At 39.7% G+C, this 20,691-nt stretch overlaps 3 protein-coding genes across 4 annotated transcripts in view; 1 reads left to right on the top strand and 2 right to left on the bottom strand.

Moving 5' to 3' along the window:
- LOC143890249 (uncharacterized) overlaps positions 1 to 20,691 on the bottom strand; it is an 85,725-nt gene that overhangs the window by 56,431 nt on the left and 8,603 nt on the right. The gene's annotated exons all lie outside the window — the stretch shown is intronic.
- LOC143890245 (cold-regulated 413 inner membrane protein 1, chloroplastic-like) lies at positions 2,274 to 8,148 on the top strand. Its single transcript, XM_077394844.1, has 6 exons — positions 2,274 to 2,495; positions 2,581 to 2,694; positions 4,452 to 4,547; positions 4,747 to 4,811; positions 7,491 to 7,560; positions 7,681 to 8,148. The coding sequence occupies exons 1-6, from the start codon at positions 2,362 to 2,364 to the stop codon at positions 7,844 to 7,846; spliced, it is 645 nt and encodes a 214-aa protein (XP_077250959.1). The 5' UTR covers positions 2,274 to 2,361; the 3' UTR covers positions 7,847 to 8,148.
- On the bottom strand, positions 9,055 to 20,666 carry LOC143889237 (26S proteasome non-ATPase regulatory subunit 14 homolog). The gene is made up of 6 exons (XM_077393413.1): positions 20,479 to 20,666; positions 20,172 to 20,349; positions 10,597 to 10,678; positions 9,934 to 10,110; positions 9,674 to 9,841; positions 9,055 to 9,436 (listed from the first exon to the last, which is right to left on the bottom strand). The coding sequence occupies exons 1-6, from the start codon at positions 20,606 to 20,608 to the stop codon at positions 9,245 to 9,247; spliced, it is 927 nt and encodes a 308-aa protein (XP_077249528.1). The 5' UTR covers positions 20,609 to 20,666; the 3' UTR covers positions 9,055 to 9,244.

The following is a 20,691-nucleotide window of genomic DNA, read 5'->3' as shown; positions in this document are numbered from 1 at the left end:
TTGGATCATCCTATTGGGGGGGGGGGGGGGGCATACTGTACTTTTAATTAAGTGAGGAGTGCCCTCATCAAAATACAGTAGTGCGGATAACATTTCCCTTTTTTTGTATAGGAATTTGCTAACCACCTTCTCCGAGGCCACTTCTTGGCTTGTGGCGCATCCTTTGATGCAAAGATTGACAGAAGTAATATGGGTGCAAAGGTAGCTAGCAAAAACATAATTGCAAAAAATAGTAATCATTACGGATTTGTGTCCGAAGTGCTAAGTTTTAAATGAAAAATTATGAAAAAATGGAAGCAAAATAGTAAAATTACGAAAAAAAGATCAAAAGGATGCACTAACATATGACAATTATCGAGCTACAAAGTCCAACTGTCTTCCGTCGGAAGTCCGAACGTTTGCTCGGAAGTCCGACTTGGAAGTCCGAACAAACCTTCGGACTTCCGAATAGAACCAGTATTTTGGTTACGTATACTGGCTTCCATTTGGAAGTCCGAAGTTTTGGTCGGACTTCCGGCGAAAGCCAGAAGTTTTGTTCGGACTTCCGACTGAAGCCAGTAGAATAGGGATAATTCCAAAGATTTTTATTTTCAAATTGAGTGATATTCCAAGGATAATAGGAATATACATTGTGATCTTAGTGTGATGCAGGAAACCATAAACTGAAGCTTGGTTTTGATGTTTTAGAATCCAAAAATGCAAAGAAAATGGATTTATCTTGAAAATGGGGAAAACAACAAAATTCAGTTTTAAGCTCAAAATTCATTTTCTTTGCATTTTGTAACACTGCTTCGATAAGTTATTTATGAATAAACCCTCATGAATACCAAACCCTGTTGTAAATGGCAACCTTCAAAACCCTTACATGGAGTTTTCCACGTTAGAAAAGTCTTGAGGAAGAAGAAGGTGGTAGGTGAGAAGGTAATAAGTGCATAAAGATAGGTGCAAAAAGGTGGAGAGAAAAAAGATGTAGGAGGGGTATATTTGTCCTAAAAGTCATATTCTCTCACCTGACAACACATTTTTTATAAATTTCAAATCACTACCCTTTATTCACAATTTAGACAAAAATTTGCATTTTTTTAATAATTTTCCCTTTTATATTCTAATAATTTACATGGGTAGATTAGTAAAATTCCTAATAGATATAGAAAATCAATTTAATTAGATATGTTTACGTGATCATGACAATCTAGAATAAAAAGATCTATTATCTAGATGTCTTGATCCTAGATTTACACTCCTTGCTTTGCTGGTTGTTGGTGGGTTTTTTTCAAATTATACTAGAACATGTAAATTAAAAGAGGAATGTAATTATTATAACATGATAGTGCAAATATATATAATATTTATAATGACACTTCTCACTTTAATATATAGTCTCTAATTGATCGTCCACATCTTTTTTGGAAACGTAGTACCCTCTAATAGCTAATTAGAAAAGGTGTATGCCATTATTGAAACAAGGGAGTGTTAACAAAAATTTTCCATCAGAAATGATTTTCTGTTGGAAAGAGATAATCCTAATCTAGCTTAATATCCTAATCTAGTCTAACTGCTCCTTCTGAACTAGTTGTCTAATCTAATAATATCTTTTGTTAAATTTTGGAGAGAAGATTTCACTAATTTTGAATATCTTGGATTAAATTACAAAGACAATTGATGGTGCTTATAAAGAGCACTTATATGATAAACATAGAAATAAATCAAGACAACTCTGGAAAGAGATAAATATAAAATTCCTACCTACTAAATTAGCGATCCTTTGAAATCTAACCCGGTCCAGCCCAACCTGTCAAAACTAGGCCAGGCTCGGTAAACACTTGGGTGCCTGTAAAAACCCAAATGATCGAGATTTTATATGGTGTAAGCTCTTATAGTCCCGTATTTTTTAGAAAGTACTGTACAGACAACATCATAAGATGTTGTCCACCGTAATCATAGCGAACACCTATGATTATGGTGGGGTTTGGGTTCACAAAATAGTGACACCACGTAAGAGACAACTTGCAACCAAAGGTGGGGCCCACCATAATCATAGTGAACACCTACCACGTGGCTCATACAAGTGGCCCACTATTTTAATGACACGCGGTATCAATCAAAGAAGCGGAATCTCCAACATCCAATGGACGTTCACTTCAACCAAAGGTGGGGCCCACTATAAAATAGTGAACACGCACCACGTGGCTCATACAAGTGGCCAACTATCTTAGTGACACGTGGCACAATCAATCAATCAATCAATCAATCTCTCTCTCTCTCTCTCTCTCTCTCTCTCAATAACGAGGCCACCTTCACAACCTTCTCCCTCTCAAACTGAAACCCAGTTCTCTTTCCTCATTCCTTCACCTTCTGGAAATGTCTCAACAAGCTCTTCCTCTTTCCATCCCATCTTCTTTTTTCCATTTTAACCCTCTTTCAACCCCAAAAAAGAGACTTCCTTTTAGCAACAACAAAATCAACTATAAAAACTGCCACAATCTCTCTCTCAGGTAAGGAAATTTAAAGAAAAACCTCCCACTTATGAATTTCACCATAGATTTCTCATTAGGATTTATGACTATAAACTCTTTCCAGGTTCTTACCCACGCATCATCACCAATTGAAGAAGATGACGCGACGTGGTGGGACTGTTTGTTATTCTGGCCTCAATCATAACACCCTTCAATGGGTATCTGCTGTTTCATCTGTGTAAGTAATCAGGCTCTCCTTCTCTTTGTGATCATGTTGAAGTTGCAGAACTTTTTATTTCCTCCCAATTGTTTTATAATTCCTCGTTATATTAGGCTACATATAGAGTGGATTTAGTGGGTCATTTTGTGAAGAAATTAACTAGCTGTGGTTTTTTTAAGGCTCTGTTTGTTTTGGATTATGATAGCTGATTGTGAGCAAAAACTGATTTTTTGATTCAAAATTAATCTATTAAGGAAAGTGTACTTAGTGGAATAAATTATCTTGCTTGAACCTTTGTGTTCTTAGACCCAAAACTCCACTAAGCTGCAGCTGATCATGCCTTAGTATCTCCATGGTGGCTGTTATTTAATTTGTTTTGCTTCTGATTTTGTGCTAGTCATTTGTGTGATATTCTGAATGTTGTGTTTCTTCTCGTTCTTGAGATACACTTGTGTCAGTTCTCTTAATTTCCTGTAACACCACTCAGGGGCGATGCCAGAAATTTTGCACAAGGGGGGCAAAAATTATAGTAATTTTTTTTCTATATTGAAATTAAGATAGAAAAAAAATTTCTATCTGAAATTTTGCACAAGGGGGGCAAAAATTATAGTAAATTTTGCACAAGGAAGGGTTATAAAAATGGTAACATTAAAATTTTAAACTTATTTTCTATCTTAGGGATGATTGGAAAGGCGGGCATATTTTTTTAAAAAGGGGGTAAGTATAAAAAAATATTAAAAAATAAAGGTATATTTTTTTTCCAAAAAATTAAAGGGGGGGGGGGGGGGGGGGGGGGGGGGGCAATTGCCCCCCTTCCCTTTCAAGTGCCATCGCCCCTGACACCACTTGTTTGAATTTCTTCATAGCTGAAACCCATAAAAACCACAACAAGCACCTATAGCATGTAGCGTGATCACGTTTCAAGACAAGGAATTTGAAGAGTAGAATAGAGAAGAGAACATAGAAAATGAAATTCATTGAGCAAAATAAGAAGTAAAAATTCTCTTTACAAAATCAGGACCCTTTCTTTCTTACTCTTTTCTTCCATTCCTTCATCGTCACCGGTTTCCACCCAATAAATAGGAAACCAAAGAAGGGATTGACTCTTGAAGACGTTTCCTTTTCCTCCAATTTTCTTAATAAAGCTTGTAATTTTCCACTAAAAAAAGGGAAAAACATTGAACTCATCACTACACCCCATGGAAGGTCCACCTCCACCACTTCTTAACAAAAGGGCTTTTCCACCCAATTCCAGCCAACAGAGAATCTTAAAGTAACAAGGTAAATGCTGAAGTGGTCATAAATGTACTTCATAATTTTTGCATAAAGATGCATCATAATCGACTTGGCATGACACGCTGTTATATATAGAATCATAAACAATCCTAGTCAACTCAGCATCCTACTCGACTCCCAAACCAAGAGCTTCCAACACACTAAAGTATTTCTTTCATCATTTCCGGAGTTATAAATGTTTCGTGGTATTCAAACCAGCCCATCTCCTGCCTAGTGGAGTGGTTCCTTCGTTCTTTTTGAGTGGGGGACAACTCCCAAACTTCTGTCTTTGCTGCCTCTCTCCTTTTCCTCATATAGAAGATGGGCAGTAAAAACTTTGCTTGGTAACTAGCATCAAACTCAAATAGGTTCAAATAAATGTTGAACTAACCAAGATCTATGAATTATCTTTGACTTTTCACTATGTAAAACCTACTTTCATAATATTGTGTTCCCAAATCTTTGATTATATTCTGATGGTTGTTAATATAATTTTCTAGGGCATTAATGCTTGCCAAAGGCACTCCAGTTCAAAAATCTTTTATCGTCCCTCTGTTTGCCCTCCAGGCACCCACAACTGTCGTCTCATGGATCAAGTAAGCCCATCTTCACATCATTATTCTTCTCTTTTTCTTGTTAAAGAAAAACCCATTCCTCCTTTATTGATCACTATTTCTATATTATTCAGTAAACTTCGAAAACTTTCATGTCTTTGATATATTTCTTTACTAGTTTACTTCAAAATTTACTTAGGATCCTTGATTGGTTGTCAAATTTTACTTGAATGGTTGGCAGGGGTGAATATGGTGGTTGGAGTGCTTTCTTGGCACTTCTGGTTCGTCTCTTCTACTACATTCCTGGTGGGTAATGCAGTTGAATCACTTACTTTGCATTAAATGTTGTAATGCCAACTCTTTCTAGTTTCTTAGGTTTACCGTTTTTTTTTTTTTTGATCGGTAAGCTGGGGTTAGGTGGACCCCGACTAGAGATTCATTAAAATAAATATCAAACAGAGATACATGGGGGCCTGAATCGGCCCCAAGCTAGAAAAGATATATAAAAAAGAAGTAAAAGAAAGCTAGAAGAAATAGGAATAATCAACTGAGAAGAAACTCCCATGACTTCAGGCAAGGATTGAGCAAGACAGAGGGGGCAATGGAGCCATCTAAAGCAACAAGAGAATAGGTCTCTTTCTGATAGTAGCCACAACATGATGAGGATGGGAGTCATTTCCGCCGTTTGTAGAGAGTTCATTGAGCGTCACTGGATATGGTTTGGAGAAGATCCGTCGTGAATGAAGAGGGTAGAAGTCTTTCTCCTTTGATGGGGCACTCTACCTTTGAGAGGTAATCAGTAGCACCATTAGATTCTCTCCAGACATGAGTGATTTCCCAGGATTTGAAACTAATAAGCTTGGAGTGAATTGAATGAAGGAGTGGTCTCTGCATCCAGTGACATCTGACTGTGCCCAAGATGTTTAGAACTGAAGTGAGGGGGTCTGATTCAATCCAGAGATTTTCAATTTCTTCATCAGAGGCCAGATGGATTCCTTTATGAATTGCTTCCATTTCAAGCTGCTGGATGCTTTTTTCCGAGGTGTTAACAGAGAATGCAATGGAGGCCATACCTTTTTCATTTCGGATGATGCCTCCAATAGATGCTCTGTTTTCTTCGAGAGAGACATCAGTATTCAGTTTGGATCTGCCTTTAGCTGGAGGGATCCATTTAGAGAATTTCTCAGGAATGTCTGAAGGGTCGACATTGAGATTGAAAGACTTTGCAAACAGGAGGCTTCTGGGATTGGGGGAATCTGTCATTCCCAAGTGAATGATTCGAATTCTGATATTAGCTAGGATCTCCCTTAGGATGATTTGCTTATGGTTTTTCTTTTTTTTGAAGATTCTGTTGTTTCTTTCGAGCCAAATGTGATGAATAGCAGAGTTGAATGCTATTCTCATTGCGGTATCAATTATGTTCCTACCTGGGAAATCTTTTCTGATCCATTCCTCCTCCTCTTCGATTGATTTGAGAGGTTTCCTTTGAGTGGAGAAGCTCCATAGTATCGATCTCCATATCCATGAGGAGAAAGAACATCTGAAGAATAAGTGATCATGAGTTTCTCTGTCATTCAGGCACAGAGGGCATCTTGTTTCTCTGGAAGATCCAAGAAAAAGTAATCTGTCCCTAGTGCTGAGCTTGTATAGGAGAGCTTGCCAGGAGGTAAAACTCTTCTTTGGGATTGAGCCTTTGAACCAAACAGTGGAGGCCCAAGGAATTTTTGGATGAGAGATTCAAGTGATGTTCCAGGCACTCTTATTGGAGAACCTCCCATCTGGGTTTGGTTTCCAAATTGGGGAGTCTTCACAACCAAGAATTAGAATTGCTGCATTGAGAATGGAGTTGATGTTTGGTAGTGAAGCTAGACGTGAAGGGAGCCATTCTCCATTAGAGTAGATTTGATCAATTGAGGAGGTTTGAGAGATGGCAATGAGAGGTCTGCCATCTGGTACTGAGATATGATGGGGCCATTTGGGTGCCAAGGGTCTTTTCAAAAATTTATTCCTTTCCCCTTACCTATTTGATAGCATATGTGAGGTTTTGCAAGATCTCTCGCACGAAAAATGCTTCTGGTACCCCATGAGGGATTCCAAGGGATTGGAGCTTGCTAGATGGATTTGTTTTTTAGGTATTTGGAGTGAAACCAAGCTTTCCAAAGGGATCTTAAGCTGTTTATGATGTTCCAGAGAAGCTTCAGTTGGCAGGTAGTGTTGACTTCTTTGGTTTTTCTGAGCCCAAGCCCTCCTTCCAGTTTCGTAATACAGATATTGTGCCATGCTATCGGGTGGTATTTCTTTTTTACAGTACTCCCAGCCCATATGAAATTTCTTGTTATCTTATCAATTCTATCAAGGACTCCGATAGGCAAATTGAAAGAAGAGGACCAGTAGAGTTGGAAAGAATTGAGAACTGTTCTAGTGAGCTCAACCCTCCCAGCTCTAGTGAGAAGTTTGCTCGACCAGCTTGCCAATCGTTTTTCAATCTTTCCAATCAAGGGATTACAATCAACTGAGGTTAAGCGGTTGGAGGTGAGTGGAAGGCCCAAATATTTTATTGGCAGATGGTCCTCGGGGAAGCTAAGAATTGGGGCAATGAGACTTTTGAGATGCATGGAGCTTTCAGAATAGAAGATCTCACTTTTTTGAACATTCATATGTAGGCCAGAGCATTGATTAAACTTTTTGATGCATTCTGTGATATTTCTAGCAACTTGAGGATTGGGAATTGCAAATATAAGAATGTCATCAGCAAAGAGTAGGTGGGAGAGTTGGAATTTTCTGCAAGAGAAAGGGGAAACTATGAGCCCAAGGCCAGGGTTTACCGTTAACTAACAGAAAACAGTAATTCGATTTGAATCTAGGTAGAGTAGTTCTCGAAATAAGTGTGGTGCTAAATGTTCTAATTACAGTTAGTTCCCTTTATATTCTGCTTCACTTTCAACTTCTTTTAATCAGTAAATCGAATCAACTTTTGGGTTGCAGGTGAATTGGAGCTACCCTTCTTGACTTTGCTGCTTGTGATTGTTGCTCCTTATCAAGCAATGAACCTAAGGTGAGTAGGGCATATCTGCAAGAGCACAAAGGCTTGCAAACATGCACCATCTGTATGCTGGTGTTTTCCCTTATAAAACTTTTAATCATGTTGCTAATGGTTTTTACTTTTCATATACAGAGGAACACAAGCCGGTGCTATCATCTCCTTGGCGATAGCTGGATTTTTGGCTTTACAACATTTCTCAAGGGCAGAAACCTTGCAGAAAGTGTTCGATCAAGGGTCGATCGTTGCCACACTAGCCATCATCTGCATCACTGTTGTGCCATGCTTGCTTTTGTTCTGATATGTGGTTTCACCAAGTGGCCTTCATGCTAACCAGCTTAGAATGAACTGATGAGTGCTGCATGAAGTTTATCCGTATATTTTGCTTTGGATGCATATATCTTTTGATTGTAATCTACTTAAAAGCATGTATTGAAATAAGGAAAATTCAATGAAATAGCTTCAATGAACCAAGATGTTTATGCAATTGGATCCAGGCTCCAAGTAGAAAATTCAATGTAATAGCATTATGAGCCTTTTGAAGATGTTTATACAAGTGAATCCAAGCTTGAAGTAGCTAAGTAAATATGGGTTTTGATTTTTTATTGCTTTTTGGGAAATTATGTCGAATGATATGCGATGTTTGTTGCATCACAAATGCTGGTCTTGTGCCTTATGTACAGAGTAGGAGAGGAGATGGTGAACACTTTCTGGTATAGAATCATATAGGGGCATCTTGAATCAGCTCTAAGCCACATGGCAACGACCTGATCAATGGTATTAAGCCTTCCTTGTATAGCTTGCCAAGCTCAGAAAACGTGCTTAAGAATGTGGCGGCTGAACCAAATTAGCTTGTGCCATTCCACCCTGTTATGCCTAGTTATGGTGGCTCCCGAAAGAGGGCATCCAGATAATAAGGCATATTCATAGTTTCAAATGTTTTTGTTTTTTATATGGGATTTGCTAGCGTCCATTGCAGAAGGCATTTCGCGGATGGCTTGTTGCATGTGAGAGCAGCCACACAGGCTCACTTGTCAACAGATTTTGTCTTCATTCATGAGGTGGATGCTCTCACATGCAACATGACATCCGCGAAATACTTTTTGCGATGGACGCTAGCAACTCCCTTTTTATATATATGTTGCTTTGGCCCATCTACACCAGAAGGGATTCACGATTGTAGATGACAAACTAGAGCTGCCGAGGGAGGGAAGTGTGGTTCCCATCCACGATATGCCTTATCCCCAAAATTCATCCTTACGCCTAGACATTTTCCCAATCAAGGGGGAGCATATGAATCATATCTTATACCATAGTACAGAAGTTCTTTCTGTTCTTCCTTGCAAATGGGGCTTGAATTTAGTGATCATAGGTAAATAAAGGATGATAATTCAGTGTTTTCTCATCTAGAAATCAATTTGAATAATATCCCCACATGACCCTGATGCACATGACCCTGCATTCGACCATCTAATCTCATTGTTCAACAGTTCCGACGAAATAATGAAATTGTCAAAAGGGAGAAATGTTCAAAGATTCCCTCAAGAATTATAGTTTGCAAACAATCAAAGCTAAAACTGATTTTCTTCTGATCAGTTTCCTTGAATAAATACTGACACTGCAGTTTTGGCAATCCAACTGAAAGCGTTCCCCTGGTGCAACACCACCGTGTTTTACAGTTACTATTCAGTCTATTCCCCTAAAAGACAACAGTGTCTAGCATCGTTCCTAGCGTCTGAATTATGTTGGATGACATCAAGTTAGAGACATGCTCCTCCAAATGCTTCTTGGCGTCCTGCCTGCCTACATTTGCAATCGCAAGCTTCTCAGGAGGCAACTCATCCTCCTCCTGAACAGCCTTGTTGTATTTGATGGCCAGGCTCAACATCTCCTGCATATTCCGAAGACGCAATGGAGTGTTAAAACCTAGGATTGAGTCTTGCAGGAATTTGATAAGCCAATTACACAAAATAAAAAGATAAACATATGTTTTTTTTTTTTTGAAAATTAGATAAACACATGTTTGTTCACCAAGGGTTTTGGTGATTTCAGGAAATGAATTGGAGGTAGGTATTCAAGTTGGGACTAATAAAATTCTAAAAGAGAAGGCCAAGAAAACTCTACTTACTTGGACAGTCTGCTCATTGGTTTTAGAATGGGCATCAAAACGCTGTAGTGTCAAGCCATCAGTCCATTTCTTCTTGTGTAGATTCAGTAACATCTTCTCCTCGAGTTCATTCTTCCGGTAGTTTATGGCTATCGAGTAGTAATGCCGGTTCAATCCATGGATCAATGCCTAACAAGTCATAAACAAAACCAGGTCACACTGGCACAACATACTAATTCCGAGAAGAGACTTATAAGGACTTCACCAGTGAAATCCCTCACCTGAATGGATGGTTTGTTAAGATGCCCAAGATTGGATGTTGTTTGTCGTGGCTCTTGGCCTAGCATCATTGTCTGTGGGTTGATCAAGCGGAAAGCATCAATCACCACCTTCCCTTTAACACTCTGGATTGGGTCTACCACCACCGCAACAGCCCTTTGATTCAGAGCTTCAAAACTCTGCAATATACAGTTGGATTCAGCCAGCCAAGCGGTTTGGTTAGCAATACAACCATGAATCAAACAGCACACCATAAAAAGGTCCTTCCGAGGATATGCTACCGAAACCCCAACCGCTGCTAACATGACAGAATGAACCATAACTGATTCACATATAGAGATGAGTGCAATCAATATTGCAAGGTTCTCCCAGAAGAGGAGAGAAGATGCCGATGAGGTGAAGCAGTCAAATAACATTAATTATAAAACAAGGAAAATGGGTATCAGTATTTCAAAACTCGGACTCAAACAAGAACATTGCCGAGGTAAAAGGGGGTAGACTCGGCAAGTCAAAGGAGTTTTGATTACGACTCGGACAAGACCTAAGCTGGGGTAAAAGGACGTCAACAATTGACTCGGAGTTTCTAAACAGGGCTGGGTTACACTGGCACTATCCCAAAAAACACCAAAATAAAAAGGTAAGTTAATTTATTATTCATACAACACCTGCTGTGTATTTATGTCAACCCCAGAAAGCCAACAGCCAAAGCCAGGATGGGAATGGTACCATCCTACCACCATCTCCGGTCTGCAATAACATGTGGCAAAATAAGTAAAATAATTCACATAATAAATGAGAAATAACCATGGATATATTTGTTCGTGCAAACCAAGGCACAATAAGAAAAAGGAATCCAACACAGGAATACACACGTATATGGATCAATAACAACACAAGAACGACCTATCTTAAATGTGGAAGCATTCCTCTTCTTGTATGCCTTCCAAAATACAATATGATGCAGCCTCCATCAGTACTAAATTCATGGTAGTGGCAAGTTTATTGCTGTACAACTACCGTAGTGCTACCAATAAGAAAAGGTACAACCACCACAATCTTATTTATTCCGGTTCCAATATAACATTTGCTCAGGAAAACAACAAGACTATAGATTCAATAATAATCTTTTGGTGGTCGAGGAGTTAAGATTACTAAGTCAAGGAGTTAAGAGGTCTGTGAGTGATTAGAGCCTGGCACAGTGGTAATGTGGACAGCTTTGTACTTAACAGATTTTAGAGGAAAGATGGCATTAATCTGACTCGGTTACCATTCAAAAAAAAAGAAAAAAGAAACTTGGATGGATCTAGAACTGCTGATGTGGAAGGAGGCTTCACACTTATTGGCCTTGCAGAAATGGTTGTGGTAGCCTCATTTAGAACACCAAGTCTCTAGCCATGCCATAGTTAGGGATAGTTGCAAGGACAGCTAATAAGCAAGGCACTGTTGCATTCCAACATGAAACAAACCAGCAACCAGGTTCCTAATATATATGGCTTCAACCAGTAACTATGTTCCCATGGCTTGTGGGTCTTAAATCTTAATAGTAAGTATTGGATTTGTTCACAGCTTCGAAAGGCATTCATGAAGTTTCAGTTGAATGTACGGCTTCTCATCAAAGCTTCTCTCAGGATCATAGGTTTAAAAGTTGAAAAGTCAACCCAGAACTCAACCAAGATTACTCAAGTCAGCCCGGACTCAAGCCGATTTCGAAGAAACTAGTCCTTTAATAAAGTACTTATCTTCTAAAAAGGCTAGTGATACAAAGGGAACTGAATAACCAGCAGCAGAGTATTACACCCAAATTGCGAAACCAAATCAAGCTATGCAATGGTTATGGCGCCTTCAAGAGGAGGATAGTTTATGGGGACATGTTTACAACCAAAAACGAGAGTAGCATGGGGTGCGCCGCTTGCTGGTGACATCAATGGATCTGCTGTTATAGGAACTTGGGGGTCATCTCTATGGTGGTGAAGTACTTCAACAAAGGCATCAGGTTCGGAGAGTGTGGGTGATGTTAGATTCTGGCAGGATATGGGCGGATGTAGTTATTGGTAAGAAGTTAAGATTTGTCAAGAAAAATTTAAAATCTTGGGTGGGAGAAAAGAAAAAAACAGATGTCTGATAAAAAACTGGGTTTGGAGAATAGAATGGTGGAGTTGAAAGCCCTACAAGAGAGTGGGTTAGGTGGGGAAGAGGATCGGGAAGAGTTGGGTAAAATCAATCAAGAACACCAGGCGATTCTTCTGCATGAAGAGATATCGTGGCGGCAAAAGTCTAGAGTCAAATGGTTAAAGGAAGGGGACAAGAATTCAGCCTACTTTCATGCAATGGCTAGCTCCAGAAGGCGAAGGAACAGAGTTGAAGTTATCACTGAAAATGGTATTACGATTTCGAGCAAGGAAGAGATTTCTTCGACCTTTGTTGATTTCTTCTCTTCTCTCTATACCTCTGAGAATTTGTCTCGTCCAATTCCGGAGGATGTGGAGTTTAGTAGCCTGTCTTTGGAGGAGAGCTCCAATTTGGAAAAGCCCTTTGAAGAGGATGAAATTAAAAACGTTATTTTCTCTATGGATAGGGACAAGGCTCTTGGGCCAGATGGATTTTGTCTCGCGTTCTTCCAATCCTGTTGGTCCTATGTTAGAGCTGACATTCTCAGATTCTTTAAGGAATTTCATGAAGGCTGTCACCTGGATAAAGGAACGGGAGCTACATTCATTGCCTTGGTTCCCAAAGTGGAAGGAGCTTCGAAAGTATCGGAGTTTAGGCCCATTAGCCTGGTGGGCTGTTTGTACAAAATTCTATCTAAAGTCCTGGCTGACCGTATAAAAGTTGTCCTGCCAAAGGTGGTTTCGGATAGTCAAAGTGCATTTGTTAGCAATAGGCAAATTTTGGATTGCTCCCTCACTGCTAATGAATCAATTGACTACTATATGAGAAAAGGTGAAAAGGGAGTGGTCTGCAAGTTGGATATGGAGAAGGCATATGATCGAGTTGAATGGGATTTCCTGGATTATCTTCTGGGGAGAATGAGGTTTGGATGTGTTTGGAAGGGTTGGATTCGAAGATGTGTGTCCTCGGCATGGTTTTCTATTTTGGTAAATGGATCCTCAGAAGGTTTTTTCAAATCCTCAAGAGGCTTAAGACAAGGAGATCCTTTATCTCCTTTCCTTGTTGTCATTGTTGCGGAAACTCTAAGTAAACTGATTCAAAAAGGGAGTGAGAAGAATTTAATTGAAGGTTTCACAGTGGGGAAGAATAGAGTGGAAGTATCTATTTTGCAGTTTGCAGATGATACCCTCCTATTTTGTGTTCCGAAATCTTTGAAATTACTAAATCTACAGGCGATTCTGAGATGCTATGAATTAATAACAGGGCAGAGATCAAATTTTTCTAAATCAAGAATGTTTGCGATAAATGTTCCTTCAGCAGAGATGGGGATCTATGCTGAGATTTTGGGTTGCAAGTTAGATATCTTTCCCTCCTCTTATCTTGGACTACCCTTGGGAGTGGGTAGGCCTTCTAAATCCCGTTGGGATCCTATTGTTGAAAGAGTAGAAAAGAGACTGGATACCTGGAAGAGAAATTTAGTGTCAAAAGAAGGGAGATTGACTTTGATAAACTCGGTCCTTGCTAACATTCCGGTGTATTTTCTTTCAGTATTCAAGTGCCCTGTAAGTGTAGTTCTAAGAATTGAAAGAATTCAGCGCCAGTTCCTTTGGGGAGGAGCTAATCACAAGGGTGGTATTCCTTTGATTAAATGGGAAAAGGTATGCCTTCCTCGAAACTATGGCGGGTTGGGATCAGGAGAATAAAAAGATTTAATCATGCTCTCTTAAGCAAATGGCTTTGGGGATTTGGAAAGGAGGAATCAGCTTTGTGGGTGAGGGTAATAGGGAGTAAATATGGCTGTCTCTCTGGAAATTGGGAATCAGCTGATTGGTATGAGAGAAAGGGAGTTACCACTTGGCGCGATATTCTTAAAATGAATCAGGAATTCAAAAGAGGTTGCCATTTTAAGGTTTATTCGGGTCATCGGATTAGGTTTTGGCTTGATTCTTGGTGTTCAAAGGATCCGTTCAGTCTAATGTTCCTAGATTTACTCCTTGTGTCATCAGTTAAGGAAGTCTTGGTTTGTGACTGTTTTGAAAGAGTAAATCAGAAGGTTGTGTGGTGTCCTCAATTTAGAAGAAACTTCTTCGAAAGAGAACTGACATCTTTGTCCCAATTATTTGATCTAATTGAAAAATGCTATATTAAGAGGTCAGGATCGGATAGAAGGATTTGGAAGTGGAACTCATCTGGAATTTTTTCGGTAAAATCCTTTTATGATCGGGATCCCTCAGAGAATGTGGAATCTTTATCGGCAAGAGTTCGGTCTTTTCATTGCCCTCCGTGAGCCTGTTTCTTTGCTTGGTCTGTTTGCAATGGCCGTATCCAAACTATTGAATTTCTGAGAAAGAGAGGCATGTGGTTAGTTGATCACTGTTCATTATGTATGGAGGATGGGGAATCCATAGACCATTTATTTATACACTGTAAGTATGTAAGAGAAATTTGGGGGCTGCTATTGGGAAGATTTGGCCTCCAATGGGTTTTCCCGAAATCTACTCTTCAACAAATTGAGTGTTGGGACTTTGTTCCCTGGAAGAAGGGAAAGATGCTCTGGAGAATGTCTCTGTTGGCTCTGTGGTGGTATATTTGGAAAGAAAGAAACAATAGAGTTTTCGAAGGAAAATCAAAGTCATCCCATGGGTTTTATATGTGTATTGTAGCAGTAACCATCCAGTGGGCAAGGAGCTCCCCTCAATTCAGGTCTGTGTCAGCCTATGATCTGTTGGAAGGGTGGCAGATTATTTGTAATGAGGCATCAATGAGAAGGAAAGTCACTCCAAAATGGGACCCGCCTCCAATTGGCTTTCTAAAATTAAACTTTGCTGGTGCTTGTTTTGGAAATCCAGGTGTGGCGAGGATTGGAGGTCTTCTTAGGAATGAGAAAGGAGAGGTGTCTTGGGCGTTCTCGGGTCCTAATGGTATTAGTGATTCAAATGAGGCGGAAGTTAGAGCAGCTTATTCGGGTATCCTGCACCTAGATGAAAGTTATTTGAACAAGGTGATAGTGGAAGGAGATTCTTCTAACGTAATTCATTGGTTGTCTGGTATTGCCCCCCCTCCTTGGAGATTTCTAAGTCTTATTGAGGAGATCGCTGATTTTGCATCGGATTCTTCTGTATCTTATGTGCATGTCAGGAGGTCGGCAAATGGTGAAGCTGACTCTCTAGCCAAAGCTGGGGTTAGCAGATCTAGTTTGGAGTGGTTTGATCATCTCCCTCCATAATTGTATTTGATTTTCTCCTTTTTCTGCTCTGTATCTTTTGAACCATCGCGGTTCTTTTAATGAAATCACTATTTAAAAAAAAAAGGATATGGGCGGTGATGCCCCTCTCAGAAACAAGGTTTCAAGTTTTGGTTTCAGTGTGTATTCCAACAATGAAGGAAATAGAAACATGCAGTTTCGGAGAGAAATTTCGATGGAAATCCTCTAAAATCATGAAAACTACATGCAAATGATGTACATTTGATGTGAGTAGAATAGTTAATGATTCTGTGAGACCCATATTATATTCCGTGGTCAATGTGATCGTAGATATGCAGATGAGAAGTCAACATACTTCGAGTTGGATACAAATAAAACCTCACACATCACCTTGCTTAATAAGATAGAAATAGTATATGATTGTTGCACAAATGTTATCATCACAGACAATTACAGAATACCTGGTGCAGAGTTGGCAAATACGATGGGAATAGTTTCCACCTAACGGCAAGGTGTTAGAGATGATTGATCTCATCAGCGATAAGATTGAGATGTATGCTACCAAGCATGATAAGAACATGCCCAATCTGAAGAGAGAGCAGTCGAGAGGAGTATGATGTTTGTCGAAGATCACAATGATAGTCAATGAGTTTGATGATGACGACTACAATTTTGAATATAAGAAAGTGAAAGGAGTTTCACCTAGAGAAGCCGTAGACAGCATGCCAATAGTTCCTCAGAGAGACGTAGTGTACCCCTACGTTTCGCTAGTTTCATAAGAGGGGGACTGATCTAAGGAAGATAGCTATTGCTATGCCTTCTCAGATGACACTTGACAAAGGATCGAGTTAGTGATGATGTACATGAGGGGCAATTGTTAGATTTCTCATTTGAGATGTGACTCCTTTATCTGCGAGTTAGTTTTAAGACAACGACAACAATTGCTATAGTGATCAGAACGACATAGAAGACCCCTAGTTGAAGTGACTTTTTACTGTTGGGGCTCAATTTCAAAGCACTTAGCAGCAACATGCCGTTGGTCACTCTTTTAATATGAAAAATTGGTTCAATGAAAAGAGAGTTTGGTACAAAGGCTTCATGAAAATTTTCTAAAGGATTCATTAGCCGACCCCAACTAGTTTGGGACAAAGGCTTAGTTGAGTTGAGTTGAGTGGGTTCAATGAGAAGAGAAGAGTGAATAGACATCACAAGACGGACATTAACAATGGCAGATTTAGCATCAACTACAAAGGACCTTATTACATTTAAGAAGTTTGACTGAGAACACGACAATCATAGTCATGCAACAACAAATGAGGGGAATCAAACGACATTATTTAATTGGATAAAAGATAAAGGATTGAATACAATTCGAGTATGATTGGATTGTGCATAACCATCTCGGGTGTCGCCTGCCAAGGAAAAAAAACATTAGAGATGTGTTTTGGTTCATCAATTACCCATGCCTCTGCCATGTGCTTCAAACAAGTAATATCAGAAGCATATTCATGTAGCCATATTCATTAATGGTTTTATAGTATTATACTTTTTTTTTTGTTTCATATATTGTTGCTCACTTTCCTTTTACTTCACGTACTCAATTGATGTGTTTTTTCTGAACAAAATCACAGGTTTAGCATATTTCATGTGTGTAAAAATTTCAAGAAAGTGTTTTTCGGATTCATGATAGAAGAAACATTTTTTTAGCAATGCACGAGTTTACTCACAAGGATCTCCCCAAGTGTGGTTAAGGTCGCATTTTGATGAGAGGTTAAAATGCAACATATTATATCATACCTTCTCTGAGACTGTCAACGTTTTTTGTAGTGAATGGTGACAATCTTTATATAGAAAAACAGAGAAAACAGCCTCGACCGAGATTCCTAACAAGACTAACAAAAATCTTAAAGATAAAAATGGTAAAAAGTAAAAACCGACCAAGGACTATCTCCTTATGCTGTTTCAAGCCAATGAATAGGTATCTTCATTGGCCTAGTGAAAAGAGGATTGAAACGAAATTGAGTGACCCTCAACAAAGTTCCTCCAAATCATTGAAAACCGCGTTCTTGAGGGTAAGAACCTCCACCTTGTTAAAATTTGTCCCTCCAATCAGCCTGGAAAGGCCATCTAACCACCATATCCTCCCCTCCGCCAATCTCCCCCCAAGATGCATACTGGACTTGGATTCCCTAAGCTAGAGCCATCATACTTGAGCTTAAAGAATCCAGGATAGAGGAAGACCAAATAGGAGAAGGCCTCCCTATAGTAAACACACTCATGCAAATCTCACAAACCATCCCAAGAGAACTGGAGAGCCGACTCAGAAACACTGTTGCACTCACTTGCACCAGTTGCCCACCTAACAATGGAAGAGAATCATATGCTAAACTGAAAAGCCGCTTCTGACACTCCCTACTTCCTCTCCTCCCCAAACCATCTGAGTCCTTCAATGGTTGGACACTAAAGGCTCAATATATATATGATGATAATTGATTTGTTCAATGTGATCAAGAGAATGTTGTTCCTGTTTGCTCATCATCAATAAAGAGGAAGTTAATTGTTTGAATCGTCAAAGGTGGTTATCCCAAAGATTAAAAAAAAAAAAAGGGCAAAATAAAGGTTGTTTCATGAGCTTGAGTTGTGCATTTCACTTATGCAAATGATTATGAGCCTCACACAAGTCATGAAAGATACTAATTGCATCTTCATCAATGACAAATATCTGGTTACCTTACAACAATGCAGCCACAGTAACTACAGAGACAAGGGTGTGACTTGAAGACTATCCTGATGAATGATATTATGTAGAGATGACATGGATTGATGCACAATTGACACACATCATCCTTCCATCCCATACGTGATCTCTACGAGGACAAACGAGCCAATGGGCAAAGACTGGAAGGTGCACCGTGCATGAGCTGTAAGAAGCTATCCTGAAACCACTCAGTGCATCTGTATAAGTAAATTTTTTTTTGAAAGGTAACAATTTTATTTCATAACCGAGAGAATTACAGATAGGCACAAGGGACAAGTTGTCCCTGTGGTATACATAAAACCACTAACAAAACATATAATTAATGGTTCTCCCCCAGAGGATTAGAGATGATGACCGTCGTGTCTGATCGATTTGCCCCCTCCTTAGCTAATTGATCCACCAATGTATTTGCCGAACATCGCCTATGCACTAACGAGGGGCGGATATCGCGGATAAGATCCCGTATCTCGTCCACTGAATTAGCTAGACGCCACGGCCCAGCACAACGGTTCCCAGCCCATGCGATAACATTCACAGAATCCCCTTCCACAATAAGAGGGCCCATATTGTGAGCGTGATACCATCTTAAGCCGAATAGCAAAACCTTAGTCTCAGCTTCATTTGCATCACAGAAACCCGCTGAACCAGAATACGTCATTACAATACTGCCATTTGAATCTCGAACCACACCCCCAATTCCTCCCTGCCCCGGATTACCCAAGGAGCTTCCATCAAAATTGAGTTTGAAATATCCGACAGGAGGGGCAGCCCATCTCGGCTAAAAACTAATAGAGGCCTTCTTCTCTGCAAAAATCAATTGTCCATTGTGCAAGATCTGCCTTTCAGGATAAGTCAATTTTCCTCCCCTATGACTTGAAGCATGTCCCATAAATGTGGATGCTCCCCCCTAGAACCACAAGCACCTTCCCTTGTTTCCATCTTACTATGGATGAAGAGGTAGTTTGTTGACTCCTCAATTCCCTGCCAATGAACAACATATTTGCAAGATGGAGTTCTCTTGTCTTTCAACTTACACCAGGTAATAGGGTAAAATATGGTATAACCGTAGGATCATGCCACGTGTCCATAATTATCCCTAAAAGATCTCCCATCATTACTTATCATGACCATTATCTATTATCTATAAGAGAGAATAAGCAAGCGGCGTACGTTATTAACTTTCTATGGCGACCAACATTCTACCCAATCCAAGAAACTGAAGTCTTTTTCCTCAAATGATGAGGAGAGTCCACGTGGCACACAACAAAAGAGATTGCATGCATGAGAGACAAGCTTATATGTGGAAAAACAACAACAAGAAAGGGACTTGAATCGACCAGGGATTCCCACTTCCAAAAACCAAGAAAAACAAGAGGAATATTCTCCACCATTAAAGAAGGGCCTTAATTGCCCATTAAAGAGGGGGTAACTACTGGAAAGGAGGAGAAAAAAGGTGCCATACACCATTATTCCCCTTCCCCCGGACCCTACCCCATCCTTGGATCACTCACACCCTAGAAAGAACCCGTGGTTGAGTCTGGTGATCTGGTAACCCACTCCCTTATCTTGTTGGTTCATTTATTTGGTTGAGGTTGAAATCTGACTTGGGTGTCGAAGTGGTTGTCCGGGACCAAGCCCGGACACCTTGACCCCCTTTATTTGTGATTGTAGATATCCAACGGAGGTTCTCTATCGGCCGCACGATCACGGATCCGGATTTTGGCATCATATCCACATGGCGCCATTATGATGATGCCAAAATCCAGAGCTTCAGAACCACAAACCCAACCATTACTCTACTTTGAAAGATGCACAATCACATTTCAAGTCCTACTTCATTATTCTAACCTTCAATTTAAGGCGCTATTCCCACAAAAAAAAAAAAAAAAAAAAAAAAAACAGCCTTCAATTTAAGGTGATTACATTCAGCGTAACATGAACTTTTTCAGATGCAGACAACCATTTTCTTCTATGGCTATTTCTGAATCGCTTCCTGCAAATAGTATAACAACCAAAACCTTCATCCAAGAAGAAACCCACATAATTCAACATAAAACCCACATATCTAAAGACCCAATCCAATAACCCATAATACAATACACCAATTCTCCTGCTAAAAAAAAAAAAAAAGACAATAAGAAAAAGATGAGAGGTGAAAGATGAAAGACCTTCCAGTTTGTTTGAGCATATCAAGCATATTGGTTTGGAAAACATGATCAACAGCCTCAACACTGACGCCCGTACCACTCTGCGGCATGGCGAAAACATCGACCACACGCACAGTATACTCATCAACAAACTCGCCTAGCATTAAACCCATGACCTCCATTGGAACACCTGCTCTTCCTGTTCCATAAAAAACACTTATATATTTTCTCACCCAAAACCTAGACCAAAATAAAAATAAAAAATAGAAAGTGCGAAGAATAGAGATATCTAAATTGAATCAACAAGAAAACAAAGAGAATTGGGTACCGTGTTTGAGCATCTTGAGGAGTGCAAGGGAGGAGATGTAGACCTGCTCTGAGGAATCGAGAAGGGGTGAATCTGGAGGGGGGTGTCCCATTCCTCCTGCACCCGAGAATATTCTCTGCAATCTCTCCATCTCTCTCTCTCTCGCTCGCTCTCGGATTTTGACGGGAAGTGTGTGGAAAAAGTAAAGGGATTCGAGAGCAGTGTGAGGAGTCT

This window comes from Tasmannia lanceolata, unplaced genomic scaffold (assembly GCF_043159265.1).
Source record: "Tasmannia lanceolata isolate RefF3 unplaced genomic scaffold, GAP_Taslan_0.1 ptg000013l, whole genome shotgun sequence".
NCBI lineage: Eukaryota > Viridiplantae > Streptophyta > Magnoliopsida > Canellales > Winteraceae > Tasmannia > Tasmannia lanceolata.
The sequence above is the reverse complement of the archived record's forward strand: the minus strand, read 5'-3'. Positions and strand labels throughout refer to the sequence as shown.